The 26,791-nt window shown below is 39.3% G+C and overlaps 1 protein-coding gene across 2 annotated transcripts; it reads left to right on the top strand.

The window, feature by feature from the left end:
- The first annotated feature begins 5,314 nt into the window (after positions 1-5,314).
- LOC135701452 (arylsulfatase B-like) lies at positions 5,315-25,628 on the top strand. Of its 2 annotated transcripts, XM_065222257.1 has the most exons (5): positions 5,315-5,941; positions 23,135-23,935; positions 23,997-24,154; positions 24,212-25,042; positions 25,135-25,297. In XM_065222257.1, the coding sequence occupies exons 2-5, from the start codon at positions 23,161-23,163 to the stop codon at positions 25,210-25,212; spliced, it is 1,842 nt and encodes a 613-aa protein (XP_065078329.1). In that variant the 5' UTR covers positions 5,315-5,941; positions 23,135-23,160; the 3' UTR covers positions 25,213-25,297. The 2 variants fall into 2 exon arrangements, with proteins under 2 accessions (XP_065078329.1, XP_065078328.1); XM_065222256.1 differs by having other exon boundaries at positions 23,137-23,935; positions 24,212-25,628.
- Positions 25,629-26,791: the final 1,163 nt, after the last annotated feature.

The raw sequence follows: 26,791 nt of genomic DNA, 5'->3' as shown, positions 1-26,791 counted from the left end.
AAGATCAAGCTTGATTTTCGTAGAAAAAAAAAAATCAACAAGCAAACAACTGCAGTTGATATTGCAAGCTGTAATATCGCAGCTCTGAAAATCAAGGTAACAAAGCTATACTAAACAGCTGCAAATATCACCTAATTGTGGTGAGATTGAGTTTCATGATTTTTGCTTTACACTCGAACACAACCGAAATTTCCATAACGGCTGGCAGCAGTTGCTTCTATAGTCGCTATATTCATAGTCTGGCGGATAGAATCATGGGAACCAATTGAGCTGTCAAATAGCGGAACCAATCGAGCAAATCACGACCAACAACAGAAAAGAGCACATCAGCTATTGCGAACAAAACCTCGGAAACCCTTTTCTCGTGACTCAAGGCTCGCCTACGCAAACTAACACCATCTTTGGGTTGGGGAAAGTTTCCCCTATCCGATGATGCCGGTAATTTGCGTTTGATTGGCGAGGAAAGAATAATCAACGTTTTGTTTATAGAAGTTGATAGTACCTTTTCAATTGTTGGTCGCTCTTTTATAGATCGAAATTCTACACGGTTAGAAAAAAGTACCCAAAATTAGGTTCTTTTCCCTCATCTAGGCACTATAGTGCAGGAACCCAACATTAGGTATAGCGGGTCAAAGTAAATTTCATTTACTTGTGTGCAGTTCGTATGGAATTTTCCACTGGCTTTTTAACCAAAAGTAAGTTAGTTGTACCCAACAGTAGGTAAATATGATTATACTCAACGTTGGGTTCCCACACTTTACTACCCCTGTTGGGTGGTTTTGCTCCTTCGTTTTTGACAACATTAGTAGGAGAAAAGGAGACAAACTAGTCAAAAGTAGGTCAAAGTTAACTGGCCGATGTGGACTTTTTTCTTACCGTGTATCCGCCACACTATGAATATAGCGACTATAGTTGCTTCGTGTCTACCAACGGTGAAGAGAAAAGAGATATAGCATTATTATACCTTCTCTTTCTAAGAAAACGAGGGGCAACGGAATTATTTTTGCATCGATTCAACTCTCAGCTTCAACTTTACACGTTGTGAATAGTCTCGCCACAGACAAACAGACATAACATATTGAATATTTCTCACTGTAAAACATCGTCGCTAAAACATTACCGCCATCTGTTGAGTACACTGTGGTGGGTAGTACGCATAACAGATGGCGGTAGTGTGTAAACGTCAAACGCTACGATACTTTTAGATTGTCCGTTAAATGCTTGTTCGATGAACAACTTGCGAGAGTTATGTCTGTTTGTCTGTGGTCTCACAATATCAAAGGAGCTTGTAAAATCAATATCAAGTATGATATTTTGCTCCTAAAGGGTGATACGGTCAAAATTTGGTCAATATCAACTTGACGTATTTCTTTCAATTTTGCATTTAAAAAACCTGAACACCCCTCATTTTGAAGGTGTGTGTGTGTAGAATGTTGCTCCTATTTTGATTTTGGAATTCACTCTTCAGTTGTCAAAATGCCGTCCAAGCAAGAAGAGCAGCGTATCAAAATTTTGCTCGCGCATCGCGAAAATCCGAGCTACTCGCACGCAAAGTTGGCAAAATCGCTAAAAGTTGCCAAATCAACCGTTACAAATGTAATTAAAGTGTTTGGGGAACGTTTGTCGACAGCCAGGAAGTCTGGATCGGGGGGAAATCGAAAACCGGAAGCCGCTGAGACGACAAAGAGAGTTGCCGGTAGTTTCAAGCGAAACCCTAACCTCTCTCTCCGAGATGCCGCAAATAAGCTGGGTGTATCGTCTACAACCGTGCATCGAGCCAAAAAACGAGCCGGACTATCGACTTACAAGAAGGTAGTGACTCCAAATCGCGATGATAAACAAAATACGACGGCCAAAGCGCGATCCCGGAGGCTGTACACGACGATGCTGACGAAGTTTGACTGCGTGGTAATGGACGACGAAACCTACGTCAAAGCCGACTACAAGCAGCTTCCGGGACAGGAGTTTTATACGGCAAAAGGAAGGGGAAAGGTAGCAGATGTTTTCAAGCACATGAAACTGTCAAAGTTCGCAAAGAAATATCTGGTTTGGCAAGCCATCTGTACCTGTGGCTTGAAAAGCAGCATTTTCATAGCTTCCGGGACTGTCAACCAAGAAATTTACGTGAAAGAGTGTTTGAATAAACGTCTGCTGCCTCTCCTGAAGAAACACGGTTGTTCCGTACTGTTTTGGCCGGATTTGGCATCTTGCCATTACGGTAAAAAGGCCATGGAGTGGTACGCCGCCAACAACGTGCAGGTGGTTCCCAAGGACAAGAACCCTCCCAACACGCCAGAGCTCCGCCCAATTGAGAAATACTGGGCTATTGTCAAGCGGAACCTAAAGAAGACCAAAAAAACTGCTAAGGGCGAGCAGCAGTTCAAGGCAAACTGGCTTTCTGCGGCGAAGAAGGTGGACAAGGTGGCTGTACAAAATCTGATGGCAGGGGTCAAGCGTAAGGCCCGGCAATTCGGATTTGGAAAAGCGGAAGCCTAACTGAATATTTTTCCTGAATTTTATACTAATTGAACTTGAAAAAGAAATTTAATTTGATTTTTTAAATAAACGATTTCACCGATTTACACGCGTTTTACCTTGACCAAATTTTGACCGTATCACCCTTTATATCACGCGTGATATTGATATATGAGAGCTGAAAAATGTCAATTTGCTAGAAAAATAACGCTCCTATAGTTGCGGTACGTTAGAAGCGTCAGGTTCCTATAGGTGTATTGAGTCTCCATGCACAACTATAGGAACCTAACGCTTCTAACGTACCGCAACTATGGGAGCGTTTCCCCTAATGGTTATGCCATCACTGATACCCATAATTGCATCCTGTCGATTGCAAGCTGGCAATGAAACTCCACAACACGGGTAACAGAACGTCATCTGACTATCCAACGCAACAGCATAACCATGATGAAAAACTGTTCCACTCACAGAAGAGAAAATATTATTCTGCCAATGGAACCGAAAATATCGGAAACCCAAATTACACCTCCATGAACCGAAAGTCCGTTGAAAATGGACCTGAAAATATCCTGCACCCACGAATTTCTTTAGAAAAATGTTATCAAGGACAGAGCGCCTTCGGCCAAAAATCCGAAAAAAGCTATGAAAAATATAGACGAATAATTTGACAACCGGAAAATGTCCGCGTCCATCGAGAAGCAAAGCACACTTCGATCTCCTCACTACTAGCACAGAGAACAGACATGGAGGCTCGAACAAAATTTCTCTAAAAACTTGTGTAAAGATTCCTATTCGACTTAAGCACCACTAACGGCGACTTCCCCACTTAAAAACCCTCTTTGACAACATGATGGCGCTGGCGTTGCACAAATTACACTAGACACTAAGTGCTAGTAGCGCCAAGTGGCAATTTCCAACAGAAAATTTACCGATACTAGCGCTAAATTGGTCGAAAGTGAAAAATTTATAGAGAAAATCAGGAGATGCTAACACCACGTAATGGCGACGTTCCCACTTATTTTACACAAGTTTCTGACCGAACTTGAACGTCTGTTCTCTGTGCTACTAGTACACTCAGGTGTTTTTTAAATGGAAGATATAGGTATTTTGATTTGGATGCCATTCGTATTCATAGTGAATAGACAATATGGAGGTGAAAACGAACCACTTTTCTGTCAAACGCGAACCAGCTCGTGATTGGACGTGCGTAAAGTAGAGATAGAGGTAGATATAGATAGAGATAGATATAGATAGAGATAGAGATAGATATAGATAGAGATAGAGATAAAAGAGTAATACACAACTATAGGAACCTAACGCTTCTAACGTACCGCAACTATAGGAGCGTTTACCCTAATGTGATTCGAATCAAGTTGATATCGAGTCGAGTCGTTATCGAGAAATCGTTACCAACGCACCGTGAAAATTGCGACTCAGCGGCACCAACCGCGTAAAAAAAGACATTAGTGTATGATAATCTATTATTAATCTATTATTAAATTTAGCACTTTATTACATTCAAAGTGGAAAATTTTCATTGTTACTGAACTGAACGGAAAAAATATGAGGGAACCAATAAACAACAATCTTCAACACGTTTCCAATAAAAAAAATGTGTCAGCGATGATAACTCTGAAAAAAAAAAAACCAGCTCCCGCTAGAAATGTAGCAAATCGGTTGTAGCAAACGTTACGAACGACTATTTCTGACGTGTGTAGTATTTGTATATTCATTATCACAGTTGCTTTTATCTGCAATTTATGTTTTCTGGCTCGAGATGCGCGATGGTAATAGATCTTTTCAGTTGATAAACAACCTAGTCGTTAAACCAAGGTCATTGAAAAGATTTTTGCATGCGAATACCTCGGCGTGCTGAGAGAACAGTGTAGTCTGAATAAAATTCGATATAAGTATCCATTATCCATTATCATGTTGCTTATTTCTATTCGCGCCACTTGCTAAAAATGTGTGTCGTCAGTACGAATATCTTCTGAATGCGAGCACGCGATCACAGCGCGACATTATCTATTATCACCCATAAACTGTGTTGACAAAGCCTATATGTGCACGATTATTGTTGATAATCTACTTCCGAAATATCAAAAAATTATCCCGTTGCGTCAAAATCGTTTCACACCCGAGACACTTAAAAATATTGACAATGTATTCATTTTGCTGCACCCTATTTACACAACTGAGTAATGCTGAAATTAATTCATTTCAGCCGAGACCATCAACAGCAAGCGGTGACAGTGGTGCTGCTAGTCTTTCCGTGCAACCGTTAATCTACGGGCTATTCGGAGGATATTTATATAGCAATATCTACATACCAGTGTTCGTCACAGTAAAAGTGCAATCAACTTTATCAACACCCGGTTTTGCAACTCACCTAGGTATCCCATCGTTGTTGACGAAGGTGACGCGACAACGGCGCCAGCAGCAGCGGTACGAGTGATCCTGAAATTCAAACAACCTGTCGCGGTTGGTTCATTACAGTGGTGCTAGTGCAATTGCAGGCAATCCCAAACGGACGAGTTTAAATAACTGAGTACAGTGGTTGGCAAAAGGTTAAAACATTCCTTGTTGGTCGTTCTTAAGGAGACGTATCGTGCGTCTCCATGGCCTTTAAACGAAAAACCAACATTTTTAACGCATTATGTAATCTGTAAATGCGTTATAAAATTCTGATGACTAGTGTGACACCCTTCTACTATCTGGGCACATCTCATCTCTCGATTGTCCAAATAGAGAGATCTGAACCCACAGATCGTCAGACTGATAAGGCAAAGACACACCGTCAACCACCTCAACACAAAGGCCGGTCGTCGCTGAACAGCACAGGACTTCCATTTCGGTTGGCAGTGAGCTGGTTAGTACCGGCCGGTTTCCGTACCATTCGAGTTCTGGACGCCGTCGAATGTGGTCGCGTTGCCGTGGTCCGTCCCCGAGTGTCGTCTAAATTAATCGAGTATATTTCTCGGTAGAGGCCCGCAGTAGCTCCACCATAAAATAAATTAATTTAAATTGTTCGCGAACCGCGCTGATGCAGCAGTGGAGAATGAGAGCAAAAGTGGTGATCTTCCGCGTCGTGTGAAAAAAACAAGACGTTAACATAACGTAAACAACTTCGCTAAACAAAGTTTCTCCATTTGTAGAACAATGCGAGTGAAGTGATATCTACTAAAGTGCGCCGTGTTACCTAATGGCATAACAGAGTGATAAATCGGTGAAGAAGAAACGCATAATTGGGTTCAGAACTGCTCGGAACTTAATTGAATTGAGTCGTTGGAGGAATTACAGGCTGATTGAGGCAGTGATAGAGCTTTCGAACTTAATTGGGCAGTGATTAAGTGCGTTGACTACCAACGTGCTGGACTACCCCACTCGGGAAGATATTGACGGGAGAAGGCGCACGAGACACACAGATATCGTTTCACTCAAGGTTGTCGCAAAAGGAACCGAAGAGGTGAGAAAATTGTGAATGAAGCCGAAATAGCCGTTGAACTCAAATGCTGATTCACACTTTGAATATTGGACAATCTAGCGAAATTGAAACCTTATATGTCTTCGAAATTTGTAGAGCCATTTGCGTCACAGTCAATGATTTTGAAATATTTGCAAAGTTCACAATGGAAATTCCCACTATGATCGTCGGTGATAACATACACTTTGTACTTCGGGTGTTTTCCAAAAATACCAGTGCCTTGATTTATAAAGTAAATACCTACATTCAACCTTTGGGTCCCATCGCGGTTTTTTTTTCGCAATCCCAACGAATGAGTGAACTACAGTGCTTTCTCGATTTTGGCAGCCCCTCTCCACATCAGATGCTTTTTCTTCTATCACATAAGCTTGATTCCATCATAACCTTTGGTACAATAAGTCCACTGAAAAACTGATAGGGGTTTGAAGAAGAGTAAAAAACGATTTACAAGAAAGGAGGTTGTCAAAACCGAGATAGCTCTGTAAAAGCAAAGTAAAGCCACGCGTCTATATCTGGCTGTTGACAATTGACATAATAGCAAACTTGTGTTGACAGTTTAAATGTTTTCTGCTCAAAACTAAATTACAGAGATTTGTATACTCTATACAGTGATCATACGCTCGTGAGTGTTTCCATGTTAAAATGCTTTTTAATTTTGAGTGCACTAATTGAGTACCAACTAAAAAGCAGTTACAACTATGTCAATTTAGCCTTCCTACTTCTTAGTGCATACTTGGGTATGATCAAGCCAGTTAATTTGCAAGAAAACCCGCAAAACCGTCTTGATTATCGAATGGTATTCAGTAGATTATATGAGGTTGCATTCCAACCAGCGACTGATGACGAATCTGATTTCAACAAAGAGCCGAACATTGTGTCTAAAAACGGAAATCAATGTTTACATACCTCATTTGCACCTTTTTACAATCGATGACTAATTAATGGTCCGTTTAAAAGTCATCATTTTGTATCTATTTTCGTGACATGATTGACATCACTCACTTGAGGGTAATAACTGCAAAGGCTCCCTGCTAATTATGGTACCGTAAAACAGGGGGAAGTTGATCACTTTTTACGGATAAGCCTGATTTTTTTAACGAAATATTGGACACACAAATAAATACGTCTCACGTCTGTTTTTGCAATTTTTTTTCTAATGTATGAATTTAGTTTATAAATTGCGTGTTTAGTTTATTTTTAAATACATAATCTGAAAGAGCTTTCTTTTTTGAGCACAACGATTTTTTTTCGAGCCCAAGGTCTTTCATTTTAAGTTTTAAATCAAGATTTAAAGCAGAATAAATTTAAGAAGCAGTTAAAAGATGCATAGCACATCACTTCCTCAAGAGCCAGGTAGGCTATTCAATTGATATATTAAATCAATGTGCTATTATAATCAACAGAAATAAACGAAATTTTACTTTCAAAGTGTTTTTATGTTACTTCATACGCGAAGCTAGCGATTTTTCAGAGTTGGTTGGAAATGCTAACATGAAGCTTTAGTGTGATAATTTATTAGCTAGAGAATGATATTAAGAAGAGGGTAGGTGGATAGTTCCGTTAGAGTACGGCAGTATGAAAATTGAATAGAAGTTGAAAATGAGCGAAGGGCCATTAATGCGACAGTTTTTAAAGATAGACGCACATTTTTGCCTAACCCGTACGATGTACGCGGAGACTTGAAGTATGTCTCCAAGTCTACAGGCAAAAATGTGCGTCCCTCTTTTGCTCATAAACTGACAGCGGCTGTGGAATAGTTCTAGCGGCGTTTTCATCACTACCTAAAGCCCCACGTTGCGAGAGCATTTCCAGTCGATGGTGTGTTATAATGCAATTCTTCTTTACCCAACTATTGTGTTACTCCTCTCGTCATGACCAACTTGGTCATCTCAGAGAGAAGGCAGTAGGGTGGTTGTTGCGTGCTGTACCATCATCAGCATTGTTGACGGTTACTCCCGCCTTGAGTTGTTACATTCAAAGTGTTTTTATGTTACTTCATACGCGAAGTTAGCGATTAGCGACCAAGTTGGTCATGACGAGAGGAGCAACACAATTGGGTAAAGAAGAATTGCATTATAACACACCATCGACTGGAAATGCTCTCGCAACGTGGGGCTTTAGGTACACGGCGAATGAGAACGACTCAAATTTGAGTTTAGTTCACTCATAATCGCCAAAAGTGCAGGAACTCAGCGATGAGTTAATTTGCCTCATGTTTTCCCAGGTTTTTCCAGGATTTTCCAGGGAAAAAATCGTGAATTTGAGAAAAGTAAAGATTGGATTCACTCAGTCTATTGGTACTACTCCGAGACTGAATAAAATTTTCGTCAATTTCCTCATTTTCCGGCATATTTTTAAGGTTTTCCACAGGAAACCATGGGACAAATTTTACTCATCGCTGAGTTCCTGCACTTTTGGCGATTATGAGTGAACTAAACTCAAATTTGAGTCGTTCTCATTCGCCGTGTAGTGATGAAAACGTCACTAGAACTATTCCACAGCCGCAGTCAGTTTATGAGCAAAAGAAGGACGCACATTTTTTGCCTGTAGACTTGGAGACATACTTCAAGTCTCCGCGTACATCGTACGGGTTAGGCAAAAGATGTGCGTCTAACTTTAAAAACTGTCGCATTAATGGCCCTTCGCTCATTTTCAACTTCTATTCAATTTTCATACTGCCGTACTCTAACGGAACTATCCACCTACCCTCTTCTAAATATCATTCTCTAGCTAATAAATTATCACACTAAAGCTTCATGATAGCATTTCCAACCAACTCTGAAATTTTACTACTAATACTTCCTCAAAATTGTACATTTAGAGCAGTAGAAAAAAAGAGTTCTATTTAAATCTACTTAGTGACATACTAGACAAATCATCTCATACAAATATCATGAATATTGTCGAGAATCAAAAATTGAGCGGTGTAGCGATCAAGTTCACCTCAATGATCAACTTTACCCCGTTTTACGGTACTAAAATTAATGGTGTTGATAAGAACATCCATAAATGATTTGCAACAAGGTTCATACAGACAAAATATGTGTATGTCAACGATAGTAATGCATACACAGTGCTTTCCCGAATTTGTCAGCCCCTTCTTAAATTTTAGGCTGACAAAAATGGGAAACTGACAAAATCGGGAAAAAAAATTCCATTATTTTTGTGATCAAAATTATTACAGAATAATGAAATTCTCATAGGGTACGGGATGCTATGGGATCATATGACCATCAGCGCTTATTTATGTGTTTTGCAAAACAAATTTTTCTCACCACAATCACTAGAAGAGCTGCAGAACAGTCATCTGGGAAATTGTTTATATCAATTAGTCTTTTAATAGTAAGAGAAAACACGCTGTTGGTCATATAACACCGGGGTTCGTTTTACCAGATCTTATCCTACATATGGCTATTATTTGTAAAAACGCTTTTAAACCATCAACTAATTAGAACTATCGAATCAATTTTCCTTTGACGATAATGAAATATGTATCAACTTTCAAAGCAGAGGGGGGTCAAAAAGCCAGACCTGTATTTACGTTGGCACGGAGTGGAATCCACTAGTTGCCTAGTGCAGCTCAACTAAAGCCCATCCCTTACTCTCTCCTCTGCCTGTATCCCCCGGGACCACGCTGAAGCGACTACTTCGAGGGGGCTGGCACTTCTTATACTCTCAGTGCTAGCTGGCGTCGCAAGATCGCTGCTCCTTTCTCCATTCCAAGTACTTTCCTCTGGACACATTTCATCGACGACTTTCTCCACATGCTCCGGTGTTTCATCTACGTTGCCACACTCCGGACAGAGGGGTGACGCTGCGTGTCCGAACCGATGCAGGTATTTCCTAAGGCAGCCGTGACCAGACAGAAACTGCGTCAGGTAGTGGTTGACTTCTCCATGCTTTATGTTCACCTAGGTCGAAAGAATCGGAAATAATCGATGTGTCCATCTACCGTTATCCACCGTGTTCCACTCCTATTGCCACTTTGCCAAAGACTCCGCTTTCACCACTTTCCGTACTCTACCGGCTTCTCTCCGACTGTAGCACTCGCTGTCCTCCACCGGGTCATGCTGGTAGGGATCATTCCGGCGATAGCGCATTCCGATGAGATGGTTCTGTACGCACTCACGACTCGCATGTCCATGAGGCGCAACGTACACCTCCGTTTCCTTTGGTTCTTCTTCGTTTCCAGTGCTGCAAACCAGGCTGAACCTCCATACCTCAGTATCTAGCCAGAAGACGCCTCTTGATATTGCTGGGAATAGAGTTGTTCCGCATGATTCTAGCTATTGTGTTGATGGCCTTCGAAACATTCTCACAGGCATATTCGACGTGTATGTTGAAGTTTAGCCGGTCATCGATCATCACTCCCAGGTATTTCAACACGAGCTTCGAGGCAAAGGTGTGCGTTGGACCAAGGATGGAGCCTTGTGGAACTCCCGCTGTGATTCTAATCGATCCCTGTCCCATGTCTGTCTCGTAGACCAGAACCAGGTTCTGGAAATAACTCCTCAGAATCCTACACAGGTAGCCAGGGACCCTAATTCTATTCAGCGCTTTGGCAATGGCTTTCCAGCTTCGCTGTTGAACGCATTCTTGACGTCGATCATTATCACGGCGCAATATCAATCTCCTCTCCGCTTCTGTTTGGACGCCTTCTCGGCTCTCTCGACCACTGTCCGAATTGCATCCACCGTCGATCTCCCTTTCCGGAATCCAAACTGCCTCTCCGACAATCCAAAACAAAGGCTGTTAGGGCTGATTAGGTTGAAGCATTGTCTCTTTCAATTGACAATGTTATTTATCTCCGTTGAATTCGAGGATTTGCGATGACGAAATCTTTTGAAAATTGAACTTTCATGTTCAATTCAATAAAATATTTTTTATTTTATAAACATAAATGTTGCTGAGCATAAAGCAATGTTTTTATTACAATTTAAAAAACAAAAGAAACATGTTTTCCGTAGTAAAAATGATTTTTCCAGCAAACAGTAAAACTAATAATTCCTAGTAGGAGAATATTATTGTAATGTGAATGAACTAAAATGTAAAAGGTATTTTGGATGATAGACGTGTGCGTTGAATTGATTGATATTCGAATGAAAAATCACTTAAAATCGTCAATCGTTAATTTTACCCCGTATGCACATTTTACCCCTGCTTCCCCTAACATTCACATTACAGCGAAGGGTAAGAATAACAATTATTCATAATGTAGAGTTTGATAATTTATGTTTAAAAACACAAAAATTTAGTGAAATCTGCAGGCTGACAAAATCGGGAAAGCACTGTATTGACATCTCCGTTAATCTGGACGACAGTTCGTGCATATTAACGGGGTTCATTTTTAATTTGAATTTCTAGTAACGGTACGACCATCTGGTAACCTTATTTACTGGTTTTTTTTTTTTTTTTTTTTTTTTTTTTTAACTCTTTATTTGTTCCAAATTCAAAATAAATTACATTTCATTTTAACCTAGGTGCTCCAGTTACTGCAGTAACGTACCAGCCTTAATTGTTATGATATATATCTAAGTGTTTTTACATTGTTCATGTCTTGGCAATTCAGTATTTTAAACAGGTTTTTTAACCTGCATGTCAGTATAACAATTGATATCTTTAAACTAAAAACTAAAACTAAATCTTATCTAAGTATAAAGGGAATTAATCGTTGCAATTGAGGATTGCAACGATTTTTGCCTGAAATTATTAATTATTTTGTTGGACATTTGTGCTAAAGTCTCAACATTCGAAATTCTATGTACTTCGGTTGTACTGTACCAGGGAGGCAACTTCAAAATCATTTTCAGAATTTTGTTCTGAATCCTTTGAAGTGCTTTTTTCCTGGTAGTGCAGCAACTAGACCATATTGGCACAGCGTAAAGCATGGCCGGTCTAAAAACTTGTTTAAATATTAGAAGTTTATTCGTCAGGCAAAGTTTGGATTTCCTGTTTATAAGAGGATACAAACATTTAATATATTTGTTACATTTGGCTTGAATGCCCTCAATGTGATCTTTAAAAGTTAATTTTTGGTCAAGTATTAATCCAAGATATTTCACTTGGTTTGACCAGGAAATTGGAACTCCGTTCATAGTGACTATGTGACTACTACTAGGTTTCAAAAACGAAGCTCTAGGCTTATGTGGAAATATTATAAGTTGAGTTTTGGAAGCGTTGGGAGAAATCTTCCATTTTTGTAAATAAGAAGAGAAAATATCTAAACTTTTCTGCAGTCTGCTGCAAATAACACGAAGACTTCTTCCTTTAGCGGAAATGCCTGTGTCATCAGCGAACAAAGATTTGTGGCAACCCTGAGGCAAATCAGGGAGGTCCGAAGTGAAAATGTTATACAATATAGGCCCAAGAATGCTACCCTGAGGAACTCCTGCCCTAACAGGTAGTCGATTAGATTTGGAATTTTGATAATTTACTTGAAGAGTTCTGTCAGTTAAATAATTTTGAACTAATTTCATAATATAAAGTGGAAAATTAAACTTTTTCAATTTAGCAATCAAACCTTCATGCCAAACACTGTCGAATGCTTTTTCTATGTCTAGAAGAGCAACTCCAGTTGAGTGGCCTTCAGATTTGTTTGAACGAATTAAATTGGTAACTCTCAAGAGTTGATGAGTAGTTGAATGCCCATGGCGAAATCCAAACTGCTCATTTGCAAAAATTGAGTTTGTATTGATGTGAAGCATCATTCTATTCAAAATTATCTTTTCAAAAAGTTTACTTATTGAAGAAAGCAAACTTATTGGACGGTAGCTAGAAGCTTCAGCTGGATTTTTATCCGGCTTCAAAATTGGAACAACTTTTGCATTTTTCCATTTATCAGGAAAGTATGCCAAATAGAAACATCTGTTAAATAATTTTACCAAGAAAGACAAGGTACTCTCTGGGAGTTTTTTGATGAGGATATAGAAAATTCCATCATCACCTGGAGCTTTCATATTTTGAAATTTTTTAGTTATAGACCTTACTTCGTCCAAATCAGTCCCCCAGGAATCATCAAAAATATTTTCCCGAGAGAAAATATTCAGAAAATCCCGAGCAACCTGATTCTCAATAGGACTAGTAAGACCCAAACTGAAATTATGGGAACTCTCGAATTGCTTAGCAAGTTTCTGAGCTTTTTCCAAATTTGTGATCAAAATTTTACCACCTTCTTTAAGCGCTGGAATAGGCTTTTGAGGTTTTTTCAAAATTTTTGTGAGTTTCCAAAAGGGTTTGGAACTCGGGTCTAATTTAGACATATTATTTTCAAAAGTTTTGTTCCTCAGGACAGAGAATCGCTTTTTAATTTGTTTTTGCAAATCCCGCCAGATAACTTTCATGGCAGGATCGCGTGTTCTTTGATATTGTCTTCTACGGACATTTTTAAGACGGATCAAGAGCTGAAGATCATCGTCTATTATAATTGAATCGAATTTAACCTCGCATTTTGGTACTGAGACAGCTCTTGCTTCAACTATAGAAGTAGTCAGAGATTCAAGAGCATAATTAATTTCATCTTTGGTTTGCAAAGGAATGTTTGGATCGAAGTTATATTCCATAAATGTTCGATACTGCTCCCAATCAGCTCTATGGTAATTGAAAGTAGAGCTGTTGGGATTACAAATTATTTCTTGGGATATTTCAAAAGTTACTGGAAGGTGATCAGAACCGAAGTCAGCATGGGTAACCAATTGGCTACAAAGTTGACATGAATCAGTTAAGACCAAATCAATAGTGGAGGGATTTCTTGCAGAAGAAAAGCATGTTGGGCTGTTTGGGTATTGAATAGTGTAATAACCTGCAGAACAATCATCAAACAGAATATTACCATTGGAATTGCTTTGAGCATTATTCCATGAGCGGTGTTTTGAATTAAAATCACCAATAATGAAGAATTTAGACCTATGACGGGTAAGTTTCTGGAGGTCACCCTTGAGAAAATTCTTTTTCTGGCCTACGCATTGGAATGGCAAATAGGCAGCTATAAACGTAAGTTGTCCAAATTTTGTTTCAACAGAAACTCCCAAAGTTTCAAAAACTTTGGTTTCAAATGAAGAAAGAATTTTATGTTTGATTCGTCTATGAATAATGATGGCAACGCCACCACAGGGTCCATCAAGACGATCATTTCTATAAATCAAGTAATTTGCGTCCTTCTTAACCTTATGGTCAGGTTTAAGGAACGTTTCAGTTATAACGGCAATATGCACGTTATGAACTCGCAAAAAGTTAAATAGCTCGTCTTCATTATCTTTAAGAGATCGAGCATTCCAATTTACAATATTTAATGCTTTAAAATCCATTACTGAATTTTAAAGTCATGACAATATTATTTGCAAATTTTACTCCAGTTTGAATAGCATCAAACATGGAGTTAGATTTAAGCATATCAGAAATCATGTCAATTAATGAATTCTGTAAAAATTCCATTTTGGGGGCAGTAATGCTTCCTAAGTCAAAATTGTCAAAATTTCCGTTAGAACGTTGGTTAGTATTTTGATTTCTACCCGCTGCAATAGCAGCATAGGTAGCTCCATTAACTCGCTGAACATTGTTAGCAGCGAGGGGAGTAGGTACAGATGAAACATTTGAAGCAGGGAAGATATTTGTACCTACGGGTACGAATGTAGAATTTGTTCCTCGCTGACCGTTGTTAACAGCAGAGGAATTTGTACCTGGTCGGAAACGTGGAGCGTTTCCTACCTGACGGTTAGAACGAGATTGTAGGATCGCTTTGCGAGTCTTACATTCCCAAAAATTGGATTTGTGGTTTTCACCACAATTTGAACATTTAAATTTCTTAGGATCTTCTTTCACAGGACAGTCGTCCTTTGCGTGAGAGGAATCACCACAATTCATGCATTTAGCTGGCATGTAGCAATTTTTAGTTCCGTGACCCCATCCCTGGCACTTACGGCACTGGGTGAGGTTTTGGAAATTTCCTCCAGTCTTCCTGAAGTGTTCCCACTTCACTCGGACATGGAGCATAAGGCTAGCATTTTCTAAGGCCTTAAGGTTGTTTAGTTCACTAGACTTGAAGTGAACTAAATAAAAATCATTAGAAATCCCGTTGCGCGAATCGCCAGGACGGGATTTCATTTTCATTTTGATTACTTGGAGTGGCACAACTCCAAGTAATTTTGCCAGTTCATCTTTGATCTGATCCAGGGATTCACCACTGGGCAGTCCTTTCATGACAACCTTGAACACACGTTCAGTTTTGGTGTCGTAAGTAAAAAATTTGTGCTTCTTCTCAGTAAGATACTTGAGAAGACATTTAAATCCGTCCAAGGTTTCAGCCAATACACGGCATTCACCCCGACGTCCAATTTGTAGTGAAAACTTAACTTTCACGAAATTCAAAAGTTCCATGCGAAGAGCATGGAAATCGGTAGTGGTTATCACAATAGGGGGAATCTTTTCCTTCTTGGCATTAAGCCGGGAAAGTTTACTAGAATTTTTCTTGGATAATGGATCATTCTCATCATCCGTGAGCAAATCAAATTGATTACTCAAATTAATTTCATCAGAAGGGGGGTCAAGAGTTTGCCCCTTTCTTTTGCGTTTAGGTGCCATGGCGGCAGTAAATTTTTATCCAAATCGACTTCCAAGCAGATTACTATAAGAATCTGAAGGATTATTTACTGGTTTGTTTTGATTTTGCGTTCCATTTCGCTTTTCTCCATTCCATGCGCTAGATGATGTTTGAGCAATTTTTAGTTTGAACGGCGTGCAGCTTAGCAGGGTTTAAACTAAAAAGCGTTCAGATTAAAAACGATCAGATTACGGGACCTTTCAATTAAAGTCGGATCCTTGCGGTAAATGCAAGAATGACAACTGTAAAAAAATCGAATACTTCATCATTTCTCAATAGTTATGGAGTAATACCAACAATCAATACGAAACTAACGATTTTAAATTGGCTCACCACTTTAGTAGCCTATTGGTCCCAAGCAAACGATTAACGTACCCTATTCTAGTTGAAATTCTATTACTACACTATGTTTGTTTTGATTCGCTATGAAAGTTTGACAGATAACATCAGGGGTGTGTGGATTCATGCAGAACATGCAGGGGTGAGTGAAATAGCTTGGGACTGCTTGGGACCGTTGTTCTGGTACTGAGTGAGCCAAAAATAATAATGATTTTCTTCGGGACCCAGTGGTCTTAGAGTTACCTCTATGGTAGTACTGCTGCAGCGGCACTAGGTACTGCTATCCCGGACCGAAGAAACGACTGGTTTGACGGCGAATGCAAGCTGTTAGTCGAGGAGAAGAATGGGAAGATACAGACAAGCGCGGAACAGACAAACCTCGTTTTTTCGAAAACGAAACGTCAGCAGGAAGACTGGGATCGCGACGCGATGGAAAATTTGTATCGCGCAAATGACACTCGGAAATTCTACGAGAAGTTAAATAGTTCGCGCAAAGGCTACGTGCCGTAAGCCGATATGTGCAACGACTTGGACGGTAACCTTCTCACGAACGAGTGTGACGTGATTGAGAGGTGGAAGCAGTACCAACAATCAATACGAAACTAACGATTTTAAATTGGCTCACCACTTTAGTAGCCTATTGGTCCCAAGCAAACGATTAACGTACCCTATTCTAGTTGAAATTCTATTACTACACTATGTTTGTTTTGATTCGCTATGAAAGTTTGACAGATAACATCAGGGGTGTGTGGATTCATGCAGAACATGCAGGGGTGAGTGAAATAGCTTGGGACTGCTTGGGACCGTTGTTCTGGTACTGAGTGAGCCAAAAATAATAATGATTTTCTTCGGGACCCAGTGGTCTTAGAGTTACCTCTATGGTAATACCAACAATCAATACGAAACTAACGATTTTAAATTGGCTCACCACTTTAGTAGCCTATTGGTCCCAAGCAAACGATTAACGTACCCTATTCTAGTTGAAATTCTAGTACTACGCAATATTTGTTTTGATTCGCTATGAAAGTTTGACAGATAAAATGAGGGGTTATTGGTTTTACCTATGTTTCGAGGGGTGATTCGACAAGCTTGGGACCGAAGATAGTACCAGAGGTGAGCCAAAAAGTTGAGCACGTTTCTTCGGGACCTACTTGTCTTAGAGTTACCTCTATGGTAATACCATAGAGGTAACTCTAAGACTAGTAGGTCCCGAAGAAACGTGCTCAGCTTTTTGGCTCAGCTCTTGTACTATCTTCGGCCCCAAGCTAATCGATTCATCCCTCGAAACATAGGAAAATCCACTAACCCCTCACTTTATCTGTCAAACTTTCATAGCGAATCAATACAAACATAGTGTAGTACTAGAATTTCGACTAGAATGGGGTACGTTAATCGATTTGCTTGGGACCAATAGGCTAGTCAAGTAGTGAGCAAATTTAAAATCGTTAGTTTTCACCGGTTGCTACTACCTTTAAAATGGGTCACAATTGTATGAATAAGATCTGGATACATATTTTAACACTCTTCCGGGAAAATATTCCCCAATTGTAGATAAACATTTTAAAAGATCCTATCTGCATTGATCGATTCTCTTTGTCGACTTTCTCTTTTGTTAATAGCACAGCTGTACAACTTTTCCCTGTTGTATTTAACGTTTTGCACGCTAGATAAGAACCTCCTTCATCAAACTATGAGTTAAAATAGCGCAAAACGTGTTTGTATAGCAGTGGTTCAAAGAATCGTTCAAAGCAGATAGGACCATTTAAAATGTTCATCGAGAATTGTTTTGCTCAGGGCATGAAATTTCAATACCTGTTTTCAATAGCTTTCACTTCTCAGAACCACACTAAAAACGAGTGTACCCCATTAGGCATAAATACGTTAGGCATACGGACGTTAGGCATAAAGTCATTAGGCATAATGGACGTTAGGCATAAAATACCTTGCTGCTGTGCAACCCTATAAACCTGTTTCGAGCATGGTGAACAATGCTTAAATTAGGCTAAGCGTTGAATAAAAATGATACAAGTTAAACAAACATAGTTTATATAATAAGCACAGTTTGGAATCCATTATTTATCATTTCATAAGTGACGTAGCTACATATTTATTTAGATCCAAGATTAGTAGCGATAGCGGTTAAGTAATCTGGCAATGAAAACTCTGCATAGTTTTGAACTATATCTTGAAATCAATCGCATCTAGAATTAAAAAAATCACACATTTGTTGTAATATATTTTTACACACATATTGCAATCGTCAAAGAAGAAAAGGTTTTCCTCAAAGAACAACTCATGAAATAAAGAATGGTGAATTCTGTGATTTTTCATTCAATAACAAAAAAACAGCAAAGGTTGAATAAAATATGATGCCAAAGAACAGCTCATGAAATGAAAAATGGTGAATTCTGTGGTTTCCTGCCATAATTATCGATACAACGATTCTGTTTTTTTTTTGTCATCAGAATGAAAACTAGTGGAACCGTCTGCTGATGTGAGGGAGCGATACTTCCATGAACAGTGACGAGTTGTCAAAACAAACAAGGAACTGTGGCACCATCTGTAACCCAATACTTTGCCTGTCCAAGACGTCGCAAGTTATCATGAGCTCCAAAAATTAAGGCTATTTCATTATTGTCACCGAGGTCAGCAATCAATAGACAGTCCCCATTATCATCCTCCTGGAATTCATCGGGTGGATTATGCCTAACGTCCATTATGCCCAACGTGCATTATGCCTATCGTGCATTATGCCTAACGTCCGTATGCCTAACGACCGTATGCCTAACGTCGTGTACCCACTAAAAAAAAATAACGACAAGTGCTTCTACAAGCACTTTCAAGTTTATTAACTTTTAAGGACGATATTTACTTAAATAATACCATTTGCATCGTTAAAAACGCAAGCCGTGAAAAATGTTGTAAGCTGAAACAGTTTTGTTTACCTTTTTTCTACGCACCGCATTACGAAGGTTTGTGTTCATCTATCATCGTATCCCGTGTTTTCAATTTAATTGAAACAAATTGTGTAAAATAATGTCGGTTCGGATGTTTACTGGCTTGGTACGGCTTGTATCCTTCCTTGGCAAGGATGTTCTGCACCGTTTGAAAGTTGGCGTTGTACCTTCTGGTCACATCTAAGATCGAAAGACCGGGGGTTGGCTTTAACGCACCTCAACACCTTGCTGCGCAGCTGACGATACCTGGTTACAGTTTTTTTGTAGGTCCACTGATTTCTTTCCACACTCAGGGTTTCCTTATAGGTTTTGATCACTCGACAAAATGTTGTTGTGGGCATCTTCAGCACTTTAGCCAACTTGACCGAACCACTCCGGATTTTCCAGCAATTTGTGCAAAATATTTCTTCTTCTTTCGAGTTCCATTAGACGTTATTTCTGAACCCGATCGACTACTTTGATCAAACTTGCACTAGTTATTCTCTATAGGGTAGAGCGCTACTTCGTCGTAATCGCCCATTTCCGTTCTATCGATCAGAAAAGATCAATAATATCAATGATTTCACCGTGCACAAATCAATAATAGGATTGTTCCAATGCGTTAGTTCATTAGCTACAACATAAACCCTGTTAGAGCGCATTGTATGAATATTTACACTCATTGTTCTCAAAACAAAAGAAGCGCTCCTAGCGAATCCCCTTTTTCTACGTTTATCCTTAGGACGAAGCAAATCTAATGGCGTTTCAATACGTTAGGACGGAATTTAAACTCGTAGAACGAATTTAGAATCAAGAAGCAGTGTTAGATTTTAGACAATATCTCAACAATTTGTGACTCTTTATCAAATCCAACGGTACTTATGGAAAGGTGAATAAATTTGCAAGTCATCTTTGACAGAAATATTCCATTTTTTGTTTAAACTCGTTCAGAAAAGAGAGGTAAAGCGCGGGTTGTGCTTAGTAGGACGGAAATTAGATCAAAACCGCTAGAGCTTTTCGACGTTTAATCGGCGCACACTACTGCACCATTTAAATCGAACGGGTGCGAGGAAGAGGGAAACAGATTAGTGGGAAAACAAACCATCCATTCATCCATGTGTGTTAGATAGAGAATGACGATTAAACTGTCAAATTTTCAATTCTCAACACTATAGGCATGCTAGCGGCGCGAGAGAGGCGTATCAATTTACTATTAATCATCCTTTTTGTCTGTTTGTTTGTGCTTTTTGTTTTTTTTTTTTACAGAACATTATTTGAAATGTTTTAAACATTATTTTCTGAGTATGAATTACATGAGAAAAACCTTCAAAAATGTTACCAAATGTTCTTATTTTACGATCTTTGTCGATTTTCAAGTATCCATAATTTTAAACATTCTTAATGTTTGCATTTTTCACGAGCTTTTTTTTCGTAAAATAAAATCATAAATCAAACATTCAATTTTGCCAAAAATTAAATTTTTAGCATTTTTTAAATTTTTACTTGAAATTTCTAAAAATCTTTTTTTGTATATCTTTACCATAGACCATTGTTTATCTCTACAACGTTGTCTCAGACTTCATTTCGATCAGAAGTGCTGTTCCGGTTTTTTGAAGAAAAAAAAATCAAAAGCGTCTTTTTGAAAATTGTGCCTGGTCCAAAATGGCCGAATATTAGCAAAAATGTGAATAATTGTCCGTAACAAACAAGTATAAGTATGCAAAGTTTCATGAAAATTTTCTGATTCGTCATTTGGTTTGGAGCTGCTTAATGAAGTAATCTTTCAAATTTCACATCTACACTAGCACCGCATAGTGGCAGAATTTTGAACTAACATACCTACTAATTGATTAATATTGACTTTCTGAACAACTTTTCCGAAGGCAGCAACTCCCTCCCCATGGACATGGAGGTCGACGGTACTGAAGCAAAGGGTTGTGTTTAATTTCTTTATATTTGCAATGATGTTGATTTCCTATAGTGACCTCCTATCACCTTCTTAATGCTTCAGTATGCCTCAAACGCTTAATTCTTGGTTGTTAAGAGAAATTCCTTGATGAAATCGGCTGCTTCATGCAGACTGAGCAATTCTAATTATAGTATCAGATTTGTTCTGTATACAGAGGAACTGGAAGGGCTTATTAGAAACTTCTCACCAATAAAGTAATGATCTTCTAGTAATTTTTTTTAATATTTTATTCTATTTAAGCATATTATTTTTGTTACAGTGAATTAGCATTAGCAGCATACGAGTGATTTTCGGAGTTTTGAATTCGTTAGATGTTGTAAGGATGCGGGAGGAGATTAGAGGGCGGGTGTTTGACGCATAGATCCGGTCAATTTCGCTTTCAGAGTGTCGCAGTCAGCGGTTTTATGATTCGTGAGCGCTCGCGATTCGTAGAATCATTGATTGTGACTGCAAGTGGATTTGGCGGGTTTTGTGTGTCAGGCGCTTGCTTTTTGGCCTCTTCTTGTGTCTAACATGTGCAGAGTATCATTATAGCGTCTAATGGTTTTGAGATTCCTGGTTGCGTGAAATATAATAAATTTGTGAGAATATCATTTTGAGATTTAAGTAATCACGTTTTGTTTGTAGTTTATATTTTATTTCTTTCATGTAATTGTCGTAAATAATAGTTATTCAATAATAGATAGTTCATCCATATATTCGTTCTTTGACGCGAAGCGCTGTGGATTATGAGATGCTCGATGACCCTGGAGGGATCGTTTTTGCTTATTGAGCAGAAAATCATGGGTTTAATCCCAAGCTCTCCGTCATGACTCTTTAAATTCATAATCACTAAACAAAATGAATATGTTCTTTCGATAACCGGCTATCGAGAGATTAAATAAACAACAAATAAACAATACATACTTTTGGTTGAAACGCCAACTTGAGGTGAATCCTAACCGAATACCCTACCCAACCCTCCAACTCCGTAGCACCTATGAGGGTGTCGCTAAGTCGGTGGCCTCTCGTTAAGTAAGTACTACATCAACATTCCCTATCCCTAGTTATGGTAAAGATGGGCGTGGCCGGGAATAGCGACAGTCATGCTTCTGTAACTCTTGTTTAGATTGGAACAAATGTTTACTCCACGGCATTATTCCTGAAAGTAGTCTAAATGAAATTTCGTGAGTGTCGCTAGTATCCAATCTACGAAGTATATCATAACAACGCTAACGCTAACGCTAACTTTTCCAAAGACAGCAACATTCCCAGCTAGTCATGATCTCAAGATATACTCTTTAGATGTTCAAGTATCACTAACAACAACATTGAAAACCTCTAATGAAAATTTCATCAAGATTTTAGATTCAAATATTTTTTTACATAAACGTATCAAAACGTCAAACTGGTGGGTCATGACCATCATCTTGAGAAATGCGGATTTAGAAGAATATAAACCTTGAATCCGTTGTTGTTTCGAGTGCCGTTAGACGGCTTTTTATTTTTTGTGGAATTATATTTTCTAAATAATTAATGCAAAGTTTTTTTTTAAATCAATTTACACATAAATGTATTTTTAGTACCGTCATAGATTAACCTATAAATATCCTTTCATAAATAAGCGAAAACATTTTATTTTATATTTCTTTAACGAATTAACATCTCACTGACAAACGGTGCCTATCGATAGCTTACAGGCAGTGCAGGTCAGTACGTCATCCGCGGCCAGAGGTGATAGATTTTACTCTCTGAATTGTCCATCAACAATTGTCGATTGAAATTTGAAATGCCGATTAAGCCAAAATGTAATTAGAAAGCTCTAAATACACAACAGTTGAGTCAGTTAAGAGAAGATGTATAGTTCCAGATGGTGCATAATATAGGCCTAAAATATGTGGACTGATGATTCCTATGCAAATAGTTTCGATTGTAGACACAAAGATACTTATCACCGTCACCGTTGGTTTTAGTATATTGGAAAAAATAATTTGCTTATACATGTGAAACAACAATCGAAGATGATTCAATTTGTTATATATGTAAAACAGATACTGTGGAATTCCGCATAGTTCCTGTTCAGTACAGTATAGTTTGCATTTCTGGTTTATGAATTTTAGACTTCATAAATTTCTTTACTTAGCACAACTGCACAAACAGTGTCATTATGAATTGCCATTAGAAACATACAAGAAAACTTCATAATGACACCGGGAAATACAGAGAGTCTTTTGATAGCACCGCCTCCGTGTCCCAGCTTGTACAGAAGATAAGCGATTGGCCGTTGAGTTCAAGTTCATTATCAATAAGCGTGATTTCATCATTTCATTTCATCGACATGTTGCACTTTCTTTCAGAGGGTCTCAAGTTCAACCACCGTACCATGGTACTCTTCCCCGTCAGCATCTCGCTGACAGCGGTCCTTCTGTTGCACAGTATCCCTGCTTCGAAAAGTGAACCCAACAATGGCCAACGACCACCACACATCGTCATCATCATGGCCGACGACATGGGCTGGAACGACGTGGGCTTTCACGGCTCGAATCAAATTCCAACGCCCAACATCGACGCTCTCGCCTACGATGGCATCATACTCAATCGACACTACACGGCACCGATGTGTACCCCCTCGAGGGCATCCTTGATGACCGGGAAGAACCCGATCAGTATCGGGATGCAGCATTACGTCACAGTTTCCGACGAACCGTGGGGCCTGGGACTGGATCAGAAGATCATGCCGGAGTACTTTAAGGAAGCCGGCTATCGGACGCATTTGGTGGGAAAGTGGCATCTGGGATTCTCGGCCAAACAGTACACGCCCACTATGAGGGGGTTCGATACCCACGTGGGTTATTTTGGACCCTATGTCGATTACTGGGACTACACGTTGAAGATGGGACCGCCCAAGGACTACGTGGGTTACGATTTGCGTAATAATTTGGAGGTGAATCGGAACTCGAATGGAACTTACGCGACGGATTTTTTCACACAAATGGCTTCGTCGATCATTGAGAACCATGATGTAAAGGATCCGTTGTTTCTCATGATGAGTCATTTGGCACCGCACGCGGCGAACGACAATGAACCACTACAGGCACCGGAGGAAACCATCAGGAAGTTTGACTATATTTCCGATGAGAACAGAAGGATCTACGCTGGTGAGTTTTTGAGTTTTATCAATTTAAATAGACTGTATGAAATTAATTGCATTCTTTTTAGCCATGGTGTCAAAGTTGGACGACAGCGTTGGACAAATTTTCAACAGTTTGCGATCCAAAAACATGTTGGATAACTCGATCATCTTGTTCATGTCGGATAATGGAGCACCAAGCGTAGGCCTACATGCGAATAGTGGATCAAACTATCCGCTGAGAGGAGTAAGTTAATCATAGATCTTATTTCTGAATCATGTACCAACCTCCGCTACTCAACAGATCAAAAACGTTCCATGGGAAGCGGCTACGCGCAACATAGCTGCCATCTGGAGTCCCCTACTTCAGGAACGGCAACGTGTCTCGAATCAGTTTATTCACATATCCGATTGGCTGCCGACGCTGGCATCGGCCGCAGGAATCGATATCCCCTTCTCCAAGGATCACTCGGAAATCGACGGCCTGGATCAGTGGGAAGCCCTATCATACGATACCGGCAATCCCCGCCGGGTAGTCTTGAACATGATCGACGAAATCTACGGATACAGCAGCTACATGGAGAATGGGTTCAAAATTGTCAATGGAACTTTCTCCAATGGTGAATACGATGGATGGTACGGACAGCTGAATGCCAGCGATCAAACTCCCAGCGACGATGATAACATCAATTTGGTACTGCAAACCGAAATCATCCGATGGGCAGAGGAGGAGTCCATATCCAAGGATACTATCAAATACCTCCGAAAGCACGCCCGGGTCAACTGCACTCGTGCACCGGATGCAAAGAAGTGCAATCCGCTCATCCGACCTTGTCTGTTTGACATCATCAACGACCCTTGCGAGTTGAATGATCTCTCGCAAAAATTTGTCCACAAATGTCGGGAGCTCCGTTCGACGGTACAAGCCTACCGCCGGTTAGCAGTAAAGCCCCGGAATAAACCTGCCGATCCTACAGCAAACCCGGCCAACCACGGTGGCATCTGGACCTGGTGGATGCCGGACCTCTCCAAGGAACAACTCGCGCAGCAAGCTGTCGATGAGGCTGAACATCGCCAGGCATACCTTCCGATTCCTCCACCGCACTCGAGTCTACCGGAGGACATTCGATTGCCCGTAATTATAACCATTACCGTAGTTGGGGTCCTATTTGTTTCCGGGGCCCTTCTCTATATGTCCAATAAAGATGTAATGCGACTCTGTTCAAGGTCCACGGGTACGACGGTGAACTCAACGGTACAGGTTACCAATTTGACTCAATCGGAGAGTGCCAGCAGCGACGATAAGCTATCGGAAGTGTTTGCAAACTCCCCGCTGCAGTCGCCCTCAATCCGACCCGATCCTAAGGTATACCATATCAGTAATAGTAGGTTGGATAGGTATTGAATTGTTCGGTTGCACCGTTCGGTACTAACCTTATTACTACGAGGCAAGGTTTCAGTAGTAGAAGTTGGAAAATTTACAGGTTGGGACGGTAGTTTAGTCTAAAAGATTCCACATGGTTTAAGGCAGTGGAAGCACAACTAACTTGTGGGCAATATTTGTACATAATTCTTACGGTTTCACTCAGCTGTAGCTAGATTTGTAAGGTGCTTTATTTATCATCGACCAATTTCATTCTTTGCAGGACCAAACGAATAGTTTCAGAAGGAAAAGATCTCGCTGTGAATATACAAGTGTACTTAAAAGAGGAACATTTTTTGCATTGAAAACATACCTGTCTGTAGTTTTGTTGCTGGAAAGAACTGTCCCTACTATTAACTAAAGAATTTACTACTTCAGATTATTTTCATCCATGTTTAAGGTGTTTTTGTGTAAAACATCCTTTCTGCAAGGATCTTCTCAGTGTTGAAGTTATGGCTGAGAACGAGAATCCTATCACCAAGGTGTCTACTACCTGAAAAACCTGTAATCTTCCGGGAATTTGATTTTACCTGTAATTCTCCGAGTATTTTTAAATTCAAGCAATTTAAAACAAAACAATATACTGAAGTACGCCAGAGAGAGGAATTTTAAAATATTTCATAATACAACTTAATTTCCTTTGTTAGTTACTTGCTAGTTACTCATATTCTGGGGTGGATTTATTTTCAGTAACAACATAAATGATTAGACTTGAATTCTGTTTTTACGGTTCTGGAACATGGATAACTTGTACAGAATTTTAACTAAGACTATTTTTTTAAATCTTGGACCTAATGAAATCAAATTTAGAGAACTTTTTAGAATCTGGGACGAAAATAAATATTCAAGACATAGAATAAATTTCAAGAATCCAGATTTCAAATAAATTAAGGGCCTTGTAAAAGATTCAAAGCTCATTAACTTAAAGGAATAAAATTGATGAAAATTTTCAAGGACCTTTAAGAACAATTTCAAGGGAATTCAGAGCAAAATATCAAAGGTTGATTTTTTTGAAAAGTGCTATCTGTGGATTCCTTTTAAATAAGTTCTGACGAACTCCAGACTCCAGGTGAAACGTAAGGAGAATTCCAAGGTAGTTCTGAGTAGAATTACAAGAATCCTCAGTAAGATTCAATGTAAATTTATAAGAGAATTCTGTGGACAATTCCAAGGCAATTTCAAAGAGAATTCCAAAATAGTTCTGACTAAAACTACAAAGTAATTTTGATTAGACCCGTGAGCTCGCAATAAGAGATATCTTTAATAGTAAATAGCTTCTGACGATTTTTATCGCTTGTAGATTGTAATCAGATGTTTCCCAATCATAAGTCATATAAATTTGTGTTCCTTTTAACAATGTTCCATTTTACTTTGGTCCATTCCATGAGTTAAATGACGTTTAAGCCATTTTCAGTTTGCACGGCGTGTAGATTAGCTGGGTTCAAATTAAAAAGTGTACAG

Source organism: Ochlerotatus camptorhynchus, unplaced genomic scaffold (assembly GCF_037179485.1).
Source record: "Ochlerotatus camptorhynchus isolate MF236.1 unplaced genomic scaffold, CSIRO-AGI_Acam_v1.1 ptg000162l, whole genome shotgun sequence".
Lineage (NCBI taxonomy): Eukaryota > Metazoa > Arthropoda > Insecta > Diptera > Culicidae > Ochlerotatus > Ochlerotatus camptorhynchus.
The sequence above is the reverse complement of the archived record's forward strand: the minus strand, read 5'-3'. Positions and strand labels throughout refer to the sequence as shown.